This window comes from Lepidochelys olivacea (genome assembly GCF_965140295.1).
Source record: "Lepidochelys olivacea isolate rLepOli2 genome assembly, chromosome: 20".
Classification (NCBI taxonomy): Eukaryota; Metazoa; Chordata; order Testudines; family Cheloniidae; genus Lepidochelys; species Lepidochelys olivacea.
This window is the reverse complement of record NC_140430.1, coordinates 3,387,706-3,401,102: the sequence shown is the minus strand read 5'-3', so window position 1 is coordinate 3,401,102 and position 13,397 is coordinate 3,387,706. Positions and strand designations below refer to the sequence as shown.

General features: G+C 62.5%; 1 protein-coding gene across 1 annotated transcript; it reads left to right on the top strand.

Moving 5' to 3' along the window:
- The first annotated feature begins 634 nt into the window (after positions 1 to 634).
- NDUFA4L2 (NDUFA4 mitochondrial complex associated like 2) lies at positions 635 to 12,895 on the top strand. The gene is made up of 4 exons (XM_084610674.1): positions 635 to 770; positions 6,943 to 7,031; positions 12,213 to 12,273; positions 12,655 to 12,895. The coding sequence occupies exons 1-4, from the start codon at positions 714 to 716 to the stop codon at positions 12,709 to 12,711; spliced, it is 264 nt and encodes an 87-aa protein (XP_084466800.1). The 5' UTR covers positions 635 to 713; the 3' UTR covers positions 12,712 to 12,895.
- Positions 12,896 to 13,397: the final 502 nt, after the last annotated feature.

Below are 13,397 nucleotides of genomic sequence, written 5' to 3'. Positions count from 1 at the left end.
CCCCCACTCCCCAGCCCCCCCTCTGCTTCCCCTCCCCCCATTCCCCAGACCCCCCTCTCCTTCCCCTTCCCCCCATTCCCCAGACCCCCTACTTCCCTTCCCCCTGCTCCCCCACTCCCCAGCCCCCCTGCTTCCCTCCCCCACTCCCCAGCCCCCCCTCTGCTTCCCCTCCCCTGTCTTTGCTCCCCCACTCCCCAGCCCCCCCTGCTTCCCCTTCTCCCCATTCCCCAGCCCCCCCGCTTCCCCTCCCCCTGCCCTGCCACTCCCCAGCCCCCTCTCTGCTTCCCCTCCCCCTGCTCCCCCTGCTCCCCCAGCCCCCCCTCTGCTTCCCCTCCCCTGTCCCTGCTCCCCCACTCCCCAGCCCCCCCTCTGCTTCCCCTCCCCCTGCTCCCCCATTCCCCAGCCCCCCCTCTGCTTCCCCTCCCCTGTCCCTGCTCCCCCACTCCCCAGCCCCCCCTCTGCTTCCCCTCCCCCTGCTCCCCCATTCCCCAGCCCCCCCCGCTTCCCCTCCCCCCTCCTGCTCCCACCACCCCTGACTCCCGAGTCCCCGGGAGCCCGATCCCCGCCCTGGCCAGCTGCGCCCGGGGAGGGATGGAGCCGCCGCCCCCAGTGACCCCCGGCCCGGGCCGCCCTTCCCCGGGCGGGGGGCGGAGGCAGCGGGACTGGGGAACCTGCCGCTGCCGCTGGCCGAGCGAGTCCGCCCCGGCAGCAGCATGGGAGGGACCCGGCCCGGGTTCGCCTTCGCCCGCCAGATCAGGAGGCATCCCGGAGTGAGTGACCGGCCCCCGCTGCCCTGCCCCGGCCCCTGGCCTGGCCCCCCATCTGCCCCCCGCCTTCCCCGGCCCCCATCTGGCCCCTCCTGCCCCCATCTTCCCCCTCTGCCCCCTCCTTCCCCTCCCTCTGCCCCCCTCTTTCCCCAGCCCCCCGTCCCCTCCTCTGTCCCCCTCCTCCCCCTGCCCCCCTTTATCCCACCACCCCAGTTTGTTTCTATCCCCCTTCCACCCTCCGTTCCCATTCTCCTCTGTCCCCCCTCAGTGCTCCTTCTAATCCCCCCTGCCCCATCCCCCTTCCCTCCCTCCTATCCCCCCTGCCCCCTCTCCCTCCCCTCCCAACCCCCTCCCAGCCACCCCCCATCATCAGCCCCCCCCATGATCTGCCCCCAGTTTCCTGCCTCCCTCTTACTTTCATTAAACTCCCCCTCCCACCCCCACTTCCCCCGCCTCCCCCCAAAAGTGAGGGGCTCCCTCGTGGCTGGGGGCCCCTGGTTTGCCGTCTGCCTTCCCCCAGGGCATGTCTGCTGTCACCTCCCTACCTCACTATATGCAATGGGGCGGGGGGGCTGCTCTGTAACAGAAATCAAGGCCCCGAACTTTGCAGATTCCACCCCAGCCGGAGCAGCGCTCCCTGCGTCCCCCCCCCCCCTCCACTGTCTGGTTCCCGCTCTGCGTTTCGGCCCCTAACCCTGGGGGTCTTTGCACTTCACCCCCACACACGGGAAATGGGGGGGCTGTCTGGCATCTCCCTCCCTGCCGTGGCTCCTTCTCTCTAGGGCGTGTGCGGCTCCCAGCTACCCCTGACCCCTTCCCCCTCGTTTGATCCTCTTCCACCACCCCCCCGCCAAGCCCTCAAATTCGGAACCTTTCATCAGCCTGGCCGGGGGGGGGGAATCCACCTCCCGTCCTTTCATGTCAAATCCATCAGCTCCCCGGCCATAAAAAATTCATGACGAGGATTTTGTTTACAAATAGGAATAAACCCTGATGAATGCAAGATGCTGGGAACCTGCCTCAACCCCCCCCCTCCCCGCCCCAACAACAGGCCAAGGAAGGGGGCTGGAACTAGGGGGCCTGGGGTGTGGCTGCACCCCCCGGCTTGTTGTGCTTTCTATCATGCACAGGGTTTACAGATTGGGTCAATGGCTCTCAGCCCCCTCCCCGCTGTACACATTGTTCCCACGCCCTGCCACAAAGGAAAGTGGGGGGCAGGGGTCGGCCCGGTGTTTTTCCATACGGCGAGTTTCCATGGTGTAAGCTAAGAATCCGTCTCTTTCCACACAGATGCCAAGCTGCCAGGGAGCTGGCTTGCCTTTGTGGGTCTGGCCCTTTGCCTGGGTGATTCCAGGCGAGCAGCCGGCCCTGTGAGGACAGGGCTGGTGTGGGAAGGGTTAAGCCCAGAGGTTTGGTTTTCGGGAAGACTGGGCTACACATTCAAACAGTCACGTCCACGCTGGCTGGCCGGTGTTGGCTGGGCTCTGGGCCAGCGGAGGAGAGGCAGGTCCTGGGCAAAGATGTGATGCTGGGGAGGCTGGAAATAGTGAGGCATTGGGGTCTAGGAGTTAGAGCAGGAGCTAGCCACAGGACTACCAGCTTTTAGTCCCAGCTGAAGGGGGTGGGGATTAGTGGTTCAAGCAGAGAGGGGCTGGATGCCAGGATTCCTGGGTTCTATCCTTGGCTCTGAGAGGGGTGTGGGGTCCAGCGGTTAGAGCAGGAGAGGCTGGGAGTCAGGACTCCTGGGTTCTATGCCTCACTCTAGGACAGGAGTGGGGTCTAGTGATTACAGCAGCAGCCAGCGTCAGGACTCCTGGGTTCTATTCCCAGCAGAGGGAGGGGGGTTTCCTTTTTGGAGCAGAAAGGAGCTGGAAGCCAGGACGCCTGGGTTCTGTTCCCTTCCTTCGGGTGGGAGTGTGGTCTAGGGGTTAGAGTGAGAACCACTAGGCCCTGTGCCCAGCTCTGGGCTGTGTTGGCCATGTGAGGATGAGCCAATTGGTTTCCCCATCCATAAAACCGGGCTGAAAATCTTCCTCCTGCGTAATTAGCTCCTGTAAAGAGCAGGGGGAACCTGCACTGGGGGCTCGTGGGCAGCCGGGGATCGGAGCGGGTAACCTGCCTTGGCCCCGTTAAAAGCAGAGGTGCTTCCCGACACACCATCCGTTATCTGGGCCGAGCGCTCCTTGCCGGGCGGGCACATCAGTGCTGCAACCTTGCCCCGGCTTCTCCTGCTGCTGCCCAGCTGGCTTCCCGCGGTGCCCAACTGCCAGGCCTAGCTACTGGGCGGTGATTAATGCCGACTCGACAGCAAATGCAAACGGAGCAAACTCGGGGCGCTGCTGGGGGGATAGAAATGCAGTGGAACAGGAGCCTGCTTTGCTGCCTGCCGCACGGCCCCTAAAAGCAGCTGGACAAGCGCCCCCCAAGCCTCTGCCCGGGGATCACAGGCCCCTTAGTATTCAGTATTCTGCCCACCTGCCACATAGATCCCAGGGGAGTTAGGAGCCTAAATAGCTTTGCATCTGGCACCCACATGACACCCAGCCCAGCGAACACCTCTCCTGCTGGCCGCCCGTGTCTCCCCCTCCCCACCGCCTCCTTTAACACCGGCCGTGGCCTGCATTGCTTGGGAGGCCCAAAGGATGCAGCTCTAGATCCAAGGGGCTGGTGGGAAGGTGGGCTCCGACCGCTGGCCGCGAGGTCAGGCCTCCGAATCCTGCTTTGCATCTGCCTATAAAAACTGAGCAGGATTCCAGCAGCGCTCACACGAACCGCTCTTTTCCTTAAAGCCCCAGCACCCAGATTCATGGGATGGCAGCCAGACCTCGGCTCGCGTCTCTTGTTTGATAACACAAACATTTCTAGCTCCCAGCGCAGGGCAGAGGCGTTTAAACCCGTGGCCTGTGAAGGCTCAAAAAAAAACCCCAACAAGAACCCAGAAAGCAACCGAACCTCCCCATTTATTATGTTAAATCTCCTGCTTTTCAAGCCAATCTCACGATTTTCGGGGCTGGGGGGGGGAACGGTGTTTTTGGAACTGTTGCGGCCGGCCACACTGCCATTCATCCCCTCGCTTCCACTGACCCTCGCTCCAGCTCCCCCCACGCCTCTGCCAGCCGCTCAGTTCATTCCCCGGCTTTGAGAACCCAGAAGTGTCAGCAGCAGATGGCATGACGAAGGCCTGTCCCCGAGTCTCAGTTCCCAGAGTCCGGCGTCATCACCCGGCTGCCAGCTCTGACTGGCACGCGGCGCAAAAGATCATTAGCGGCCGACGTCTCTGACCTCCAGGATCATAAGCCGCATCTGCTGGAAGTCTGATCTGCCAGCCGGCACGGGGCGAGGCGGTGCAGGGCATTGAAATTCAGCTGTCACGCTGGGGGAAAGGTGAGAGAAGATGATGGACGCACGGCGGCCCTGAGGCCGACATGCTGGCAGTGAGCAATGGTGTTTGGATCCGCACAGCTGGGCCCTGAGGAACCAGCAGGGCTCAGGGGCATTGGGCTGCTCCTCAGGACGCCTGGGTTCTATTCCTGGCTCTGTCGTTTCACCTCTTTTCTCACCCATTCCTCGTCTGTTTAGATTGTCAGCTTTTTGGGACAAGGATTGACTCTGACTGTGGGCCCAGCACCTGGCACAACGGGGGTCCCCGGGGTGTAATAAATACTGGGTAATGTCTCAAGAGAAGGCCACTTGGCACTTTCAGAGCAGCCTTCGTGTCTGGCTCCCCAAATGAGCCCGGGGAGATGGGTCAGAATTATTTGACTGATGGGGAAACTGAGGTGTGAGGGGGTCAGTGACTTGCCACGGTCACACAGCCAGGCAGTGGCCGTACTGAGCGCCCAACCCCACGTTCCATTGGAGTCAGAGGGGCCAGATCCCCCACTGGCGGGAATCGGTGTCGCAGCCCCAGCCGGGCCGGGGTCTGCAGAGCAGGAGGCTCCCCGGGGCAGGAAGGGGGAGCGCGGGAGGGGGCTGGAGAAAGTGACCCTGGGGGGAGACACAAAAGCGGCCGGAATGGGGCGGGCGTCGGGGGCACTTTTGTTGCACGCAGCCAGGAGGAGCCAAACAAGCGAGTGGGACCCGGGGTGGTCGCAGGTACCAAGACATTGAGGAGCCCCTCCCCCCCCCGATCCCATTGACCCAGCAAAGCAGCTGCCCCCAGCGCTGGGGGCAGGACACGGCCACGCGGCACCTGCAGCTGCCTCGGCACCAGCAGCCCAGCCCCATGTACCCACCTAGCCCCCCACCCCCTGTCCAGTCCCAGCCCCCCAGCCCAGTCCAGCCCCACACCCCCAGTCCAGCCACATCCAGCCACACACCCCAGCTCTTCCTCCAGCCTTTGTCCAGTTTCCCAGGCAGAAGGTGTCACCTGGTCCCAACCCCCTCCTGGGCTCCGGTTCCAAAGAGCAGCCACCCTCCTTTAGTCACCCCCTTATTTCCCATCCCCAGCTAGGATTGGTGCAGCATCCCCAGGGAAACTGAGGCACACCCCGTGTTAGCAGAAGACAGTAAACTAGTAAAACTCCCATGCAGCATTCCCAGGTTAATACTCCAGGCTCGTCACAAGCCCCACACCCCCGGTTCAAAATGGGCCGTGTGCTGCCTGAATCAGTCAGAGGCTGTAACCACCCAAGTCACTGAGCACCCCGAGGTCATTCAGCTTCCTCTGACCCTGGGGCACTTTTGAAAATGTTCCTCATTATGTTCTGTGCAGTGAGGGAGCTGGGCCGGCCCCATTATGTTACATGGTCTAATGCATTGTGTGAGGGAGATAGAGATTGGGGGTGTGCATGGGGGTAGATAGATCGATAGAGGGGGTGTATGGGAATAGATGTAGATAGATAGATGGGGTGCATGAGGATAGATACATAAATATAGATAGATAGAAACATACATACATACATAGATAACAGGTAGACGGGGTGTCTGGGGATAGATAGATTAGATAGAGGGAGTGGATGAGGATAGATACATAAATATAGATAGAAACATACATACATACATAGATAACAGATAGAGGGGGTGGATGGGGATAGATAGATGATAGATGGGATATATGGGGATGGATAGATAGATAGATGGGGAGTCTGGAGATAGATTAGATAGAGGGGGTAGATGAGGATAAATAGATAGAAGGGGTGGCTGGGGATAGACAGATTAGGTGAGGTGTATGGGGATGGATGGATAGATGACAGATGATCGATCTGTCGGGGGATGTGTGGATGGCTAGATATGCAGGTGGACAGAGAGGTACATATGGGGGTGGATGAACAGGTAGGTAGAAAGAAGGTTATTGTATGTGAGTAGCTGGATGGATAGCTCGGTAGACAGAGGAGTCGATAGAGAGATGTGTATCTGTGGGGCTGGTTGGGCTGCCGGAGGGCTGTGTCTGGGGCCTGGGGGCGGAAGGGTACAGCTCGGGGTGCCTGGATGGATAGCTCGGTAGACAGAGGAGTCGATAGAGAGATGTGTATCTGTGGGGCTGGTTGGGCTGCCGGAGGGCTGTGTCTGGGGCCTGGGGGCGGAAGGGTACAGCTCGGGGTGCCTGGATGGATAGCTCGGTAGACAGAGGAGTCGATAGAGAGATGTGTATCTGTGGGGCTGGCTGGGCTGCCCGAGGGCTGTGTCTGGGGCTTAGGGGGGCCGAAGGATCGGGCGGCAGTGGGGTATGGCTGGGGATGGCTGGATGGATAGCTCGGTAGACAGAGGAGTCAATAGAGAGATGTGTATCTGTGGGGCTGGCTGGGCTGCCGGACGGCTGTGTCCGGGGCCTGGGGGGGCCGAAGGATCGGGCGGCAGTGGGGTACGGCTGGGGGTGGCATGCGTAGGGAGGATGGCTGGGCCAACAGCACTAAGGAGCGCCCCAGTGCAGCCCCCACTCCCTCCCCACCCCCTGCCGCTCCCAGCCCCACTACCGCAGACGGGGGGGGGAAGGGGGAGCGTGCGATTTCTCATTCCGAATCCAATTCCTCTCCAACACGAGACTATTTTTCTCCCCCCCTTTGAATCCAGTCACTCAAGCTGACAGCTACACTGTGTACGGGAGCCCGGGTACAGGATTGCTGCGCCGGTAAATCTCCCGGTGTGTCAGGCTCCCTTTCACTCTCCCGGCGGCCTGATAAATATTCATTTCATTGGGGCATTTTTCATCTCTTCTCTCTCCCTCTCTCCGCAGCTCATTCCCCTCATCAGCTTCATCGGCCTCGGTCTGGGCAGTGCCGCACTCTACCTGCTCCGCCTGGCCCTCTGTAGCCCCGACGTGAGGTATGGGGGCGGGGCGGGGGGCTGGGGCACTGTTTGTGCAGCCCCTGGCACCAGGGGTTTCGGTCCGTGGCTCCTCGGCGCTACTGCTATTCACCTAGTAAATAACCCCAATGAGAGGCGCTGGCGTCTACGGGGTAGTTCCTGGTGGGTTCTAGTCCCAGCTCTGTCACTTCCCTGCTCTGTGCCTCAGTTTCCCCTCCCGCCCCTCGTCTCTTTTCACTTGTCAGGGTGTTTCGGTGCCTCGTCGGGGCAGGGCTCAGCTCCCAGCCCAGCGGGGTCCTGCTCTCGGCCGGGGGCCTCTTGGTGCTACCCTAACACAAATCAGGAAGGTGAGTCACAAATGGCAGAGGGAAGCCCGGGCAGCGCACCCCCATTTGGTCTGATCGGCGGGGAGAGTCATGCACAGGGAGTTCCCCGGGCCATCTCTCGTGCCAAGCAGGATCAGGCCCCAGGCACAGAGCGGGCTGGGCACTCCGGTGTTAGGAGAGGGGAGGCCTAGTCACGCCCCCTCCCCCCACCCGTTGGTCTCCTCCCTCCCCCAGAGCTCCCCCCACAGCCTCCGTCAGGGCAGCAGGGAACCAGGGTGGACGGAGGAGTGGAGCATACACCAGCAGGAGCCGTCCCGGCTGGGTGTGAGAGAGATGGGTGCATCTGGGGATAGATAGATAGAGGTGGTGCATGGAGTTAGATAGAGGGGGTATATGGGGATGGATGGATAGATGTGTCTAGGACGGATGGTTGGATGGAGCAGGGGGGTAGATGAGTGAGATTGGTAGATGGATGGATGGATGGACGGAGGGATAGATAGATAGATATTAAGGTCAGAAGGGACCATTATGAGCATCTAGTCTGACCTCCTGCACAACACAGGCCACAGAATCTCACCCACCCACTCCTGCGAAAAACCTCTCACCTATGTCTGAGCTATTGCAGTCCTCAAATCGTGGTTTAAAGACTTCAAGGAGCAGAGAATCCTCCAGCAAGTGACCCGTGCCCCATGCTGCAGAGGAAAGCGAAAAACCTCCAGGGCCTCTTCCAATCTGCCCTGGAGGAAAATTCCTTCCCGACCCCGAATGATGGGTGGGTGGATGGATGGATGGGTAAATAGAGGGGTGTGTCTGAGACAGATGGATGGATAGATTGGTAGATGGATGGATGGACGGAGGGATGGGTGGGTGGATGGGTAGGTAGAGGGGTGTGTCTGAGATGGATGGGTGGATGGATGGATGGATTGGTAGATGGATGGATGGACGGAGGGATGGGTGGGTGGATGGGTAGGTAGAGGGGTGTGTCTGAGATGGATGGATAGATTGATGGATGGATGGGTGGGTGGATAGATTGGTAGATAGATAGATGGGCGGAGGGATGGGTGGGTGGATGGGTAGATAGAGGGGTGTGTCTGAGACGGGTGAATGGATGGATGGATGGATGGATGGATGGATAGGTTGGTGGATGGATGGATGGGTGGGTGGATAGATTGGTAGATAGATGGACAGAGGGATGGGTGGAAGGATGGGTAAATAGAGGGGTGTGTCTGAGACGGATGGATGGATGGATGGACAGGGGGATGGGTGGATGGATGGGTAGATAGAGGGGTGTGTCTGAGACGGATGGATGGATGGATAGATTGGTAGATGGATGGATGGATGGACGGAGGGATGGGTGGACAGAGGGATGGGTGGATGGACGGGTAGATAGAGGGGTGTGTCTCGGCTGGCTGGGTAGCTATGGATATGTATCTTGACAGGTTCAGCGTTTCCCCCTCTCTGGCTCTGGGCTGGGCCTGGGCCCCTCCCCTCGGCCCCGCTCTGCCAGGGCCCTCTGGAGATGTCTGACTCCATTATTGATTCAATTTGCCGCTGGCTGCCCGGCCCCCGCAGCTCAGCAATGAGCAGTCCCAGGCCCGGTGCCTTTGATGGCGGGGGAGGCGGGGGAGATGGGGGCACAGCAGCCCCGGTGACATTAGCCAGGTCCTGGGGGCACCTGCTGAGGCCAGCGCTGGCTCCGTCCCTCCCCGGGTGAGGAGCCAAGGAGCAGGAGGGGGCCGAGCTTGTCCTGGGGGAACGTCCCAGGAGCTCCCCCTTCTCCCCAGCCGCTCAGCTCCCTGGGACGGCCCCGTGCCCCCCGCGTTCCCCGCCCCCATTGCAGGAGACCTCACAGCGGGTTGCCAGGGGGGCCGCCGTGAGGTCACTCGTGGAAAGAGGCAACAGGAGCCTCCGTGCTGCCATGGCCCAGAGACTGCGGCCCGGGGAGGGGACCACTGTGATCAAAACCCGGGGGGGGGGAGAGGGGTGGAGGGAGGGGTGTGGATGGGGATGTGGGTAGATGGATGGCTAGGAGGGGTGGAGGGAGGGGCGTGACTGCAGGCAGGGGGCTGGCTAGGCAGAAGGATGGATGGAGGGACAATGTGTATGGGGATGGATAGAGGGGTGGATGGAGGGAGGGTTGTGTATTAGGATGGATGGAGGGATCGAGGGAGGGACGGAGGGGTGGAGGGAGGGTCGTGACTGTAGGCAGGGGGCTAGCTAGGCAGACAGACAGATGGAAGGACGATGTGTATGGGGATGGATGGAGGGATGGATGGAGGGAGCGATGGAGGGAGAGATGGAGGGGGTGGAGGAAAGGAGGGATGGAGGGAGGGTTGTGTATGAGGATGGGGGGGGCGGAGGGGTGGAGGGAGGGGCGTGACTGCGGGCAGGGGGCTGGCTAGGCAGACGGATGGATGGAGAGACGATGCCTATGGGGATGGATGGAGGGATAGAGGAAGTGTTGGACGGAGGAGTGGAGGGAGGGGCGTGATTGCAGGCAGGGGCCTGGCTAGGCAGAAGGATGGATGGAGGGACGATGTGTATGGGGCTGGATGGAAATATGGATAGAGGGGTGGATGGAGGGAGGGGTAGAGGAAGGGATGGATGGAGGGGTGGAGGGACGGGCGTGACTGCGGGCAGGGGGCTAGCTAGGCAGACGATGGCCGGCCGGAGGGACGGGGCAGTCAGTACAATGGTTGGAGCAGCAGCGTGGCCGTGGCGGCCAGCAAGCCCCTGGTCTGTGTATCCAGCCGCTGACCCAGTTTCGCGGCCCAGGTGGGGGGAGCCAGGCTCCCAAACGAGCCGGCGACGGAGCGAGGCTGCAGGGCCCGAGGCCAGCCCCAGGAGCTGGCAGCAAATCACGCCTCTGGGGAGCCGGATGGGCAGGGCCAGGAGCAATGGCAGCTCCCCTGCCCCCCAACACAGGGGTCTGGGCAAAGGCCAGCCCCCCTGCTGCCCTGTGTGACCCCCGTTCTGGGTCGCCAGCTGCTGTGGAGGATGGGGGGGATTTCACCCTGAGATGGAACTCAGCTCAAACCCCCCCAGAGCCCGCATGTACTTTGGGGGAGCCGGTATTCCCGCCCCCCAGTGCAGCGCCCCTCCCCCGGCCCAGGAGGCAGATGCGGGGCCCTGCCCCCCATGTGCTGCTGCCATGCTCTGCAGAAGGGACCAGCCAGGGTCTGGCCAGGCCGGGGGTCGAATCGCCCCCGGCAGCAGCCACGGGGAGCCCCAGCCAGTCAAGGCGGCTTGTGCGAAATGTCTAGGCCAGGGAAAGAGACGCCGGACACCTGGGTTCCATTCCTGGCTCGCCGAGTCACTTGGGGCCCCGGCTCCGTACCCACCCTGGGGGCAGGTTTTGCTAAGGGCTCAGTTCCTTGGGCCGTTGAGCCCTCGGCCAGCCTGGCGTTGGTGCTCTGTGACTCAGTTTCCTCTGGCTGCCTAGGGCCTGTCCATTGGCAGCCTGGCCTTGGTGCTCTGTGACTCAGTTTCCTCTGGCTGCCTAGGGCCTGTCCATTGGCAGCCTGGCCTTGGTGCTCTGTGACTCAGTTTCCTCTGGCTGCCTAGGGCCTGTCCATTGGGAGCTCTCTGGGGCAGGGCCCGGCTCTGCCTGTGGGTCTGTGCAGCACCCGGTCCAAGTGTCCGGCTGCTACCGTAATGCACCTAGTAATCTCAATGTACCCTCCAACCTGCTGATCTCTGCCCCCCATGCGAGGACAGGGGGCGTCAGCCGCCCGTGGGGTCGCGTCCCCAGCCGTCCGTCAGCCAGGCAGACGCTCGCTCAGGCCCCTGGCAGCTTCCTCCCGGAGAGTCATTTCCCTGCCACTTACATGGAAGGTTGCAGATTATTTCCCCAGGGCACGTCACCGGTAAACAGCCATTAGGCCCCGTTAAACTCAGCAAGCAGCTGCCCCGCTCCTCCTTACCCACCCACCCCCGGCCTCCTCACGCCCCACATCCTGGCTCCCCATGGCTCTCGCAAACACCCTCACGGGGACACTGGCCTCAGCCAGCTCCAAGCCAATTGCGACCAGCTCTGGGCCGGAGCCTCGGCTAGTGTGAACGGCCGGCATGCCACTGATGGCCGGGAACGTCTGCCGATCCCACCGTCAAACCCTCCTTGGCTGCAGGGGAACTCGGCTGGGGGGGGGCGCCGAGCCCCCGACCAGCTGCACTGCCCCGAATCGCCTCAGTCCCTCGGGTTGGGTTCGTCCAGCCTAGGCCTGCGGCCTCCCTTCCTCCAGCTGTTCTCACCAGCTCACCCACTCTGGCCACTTGGCACTGGTGCGAGGGGCGGGGGGGGGGGGCGGGGGGGGTGTAGTTTCCCCTCCCCTAACTGAGCTTGGCCAACCTACCTAGTGGGACCTGGACACTTTCAGCTCGCCTGGGGCCTCTGGCTTGTTGGCGCCACGCCTGTGGGCCCAGCAGTGAGGTCACGGCTTGCACGCTCACTGCAGACGTGACCACGCTCCCACGTGGCCCAGGCTGCTGCCCCCCCCCCCATTGTCTGTGCTGGGGCAATGGGGCCCAAGGGTTAGAGCTGCTGCCCACGGTGCACCGGGGGGCAGCGGGTGGGGGGGGGCCAGGAGGGAAGGTGCATGGGGGTGGCCATTCGGGAAAGGAAACGGGACACCCCCTCCCCCAGTTTTGCCTCCCCTCCCCCCCAACCTTCAGCACAAATAATTGCACTGTGACCAGCCCACAGGTTGCACCCGATGTTTTTTATGGCCAAGGGTCCCGGTACCGCGCGCCACCGGGGAGGAGGGGGCCTGGCCCCTGCGGGGGCCACCGGGGTGGGGACTATACCCGCCTCTGTGCCAAGCCGGCCCCCCCCGCCTGGTGCCTCCCCACCGACCCCACTCTTGGTTTCTTGCAGCTGGGACAGGAAGAATAACCCAGAGCCATGGAATAAACTGAGTCCAAACGACCAGTACAAGGTGAGCGCGGGCAGGGGGCTTGGGGGGGTCCCTGAGCGGGGCTGGCTCAGGGCGGTGAGGCTTGGAATATGGGGGCCTTTCCCCTCTAGGGGGCGCCAGCTCCCAGACGGGCTCGGGGGGGGCAGGGCGTGGGGCAGGGGGCCTTTCCCCTCTTCATCACTCAGGCGCCAGGTTGGTCATGCCCCTGAGGTGGGTGCAGTTTGAGGGTCCCTGTGAAATGAGTTACGGGGTGAGGGGGGTCTCTCAGCCCAGGTCCCGTGACCCAGCACTGGTGATGTGGGGGGAGGGAACATGGAGTCCTCAGGCTGGGGGCTGGGACAGGGGGGGCACCAAGGGGCCAGCACCTCAATTCCTCACCCCCGGCTTCCTCCCCCTCCACAGTTCCTGGCGGTTTCCACCGACTACAAGAGCTTGAAGAAGGATCGGCCTGACTTCTGAGGCCCCCCATGGCAGGTCCGGGCGCCCCGCGCCGGGCCCGGCTGCCCCCCACCCCGGTGTCCCCTGCTTCCCGCTCGGGGCCCCGGTAGCTCCAGTGAGCCACCTGTGGTGATGCTCGACCCTGCGCCCTGATGCCCGGGCGATGGGCACCGTCCCAGCACTGCAATAAAACCCCCATGTGCCACGCAACGTGCGAGCCGACTTTTCCTGCCTGAGTAGCCCCCACGGTCAGCGTTTTCCAGCCGCCTTGGAAATTCCCTGACCCCCCTGACCCCCATGTGCTGCGTTTCCTGTCTCCCACACTGTCGGGGGGGGCAGGGCGCCCCACAGCACAGCACGGAGGTGTCCCGATGTCCCTGTTCCCATGGTCCAGGCCAGAGCCGGGCCGGGGGGAGCTCCAGATGACGTGGGGGGTCAGCGTGAGAGTGTGTGTGTGTCGGGGGGGGTCTACCCAGGGGCACCTCCAGGATGGTGGGACCTGGATATGAGGCTGTGGGGGGAGGCAGCATGCGACCCCCCCCCACCAATGAGCCTCTGGCCTGGCCGTGCGTGTGTAACTGTGTACGTTTGTACATGTACGAGCGGTGGGCGCGGTGTAGACACGGGAATGCACACTCATATAAGTGTGCAAAGTCGCATTTGTTTGTGCGCACACCTGTGTGGGCAGGAGTCTCCCCCGGGGCCCC

Excerpts from the sequence above, each read along its gene's own strand:
- NDUFA4L2 (XM_084610674.1), top strand. The coding sequence starts at position 714 with ATGGGAGGGACCCGGCCCGGGTTCGCCTTCGCCCGCCAGATCAGGAGG. Across the intron at positions 771-6,942 it reads AGATCAGGAGGCATCCCGGA|CTCATTCCCCTCATCAGCTT; the intron begins GTGAGTGACCGG and ends CTCTCTCCGCAG. Across the intron at positions 7,032-12,212 it reads CTCTGTAGCCCCGACGTGAG|CTGGGACAGGAAGAATAACC; the intron begins GTATGGGGGCGG and ends GGTTTCTTGCAG.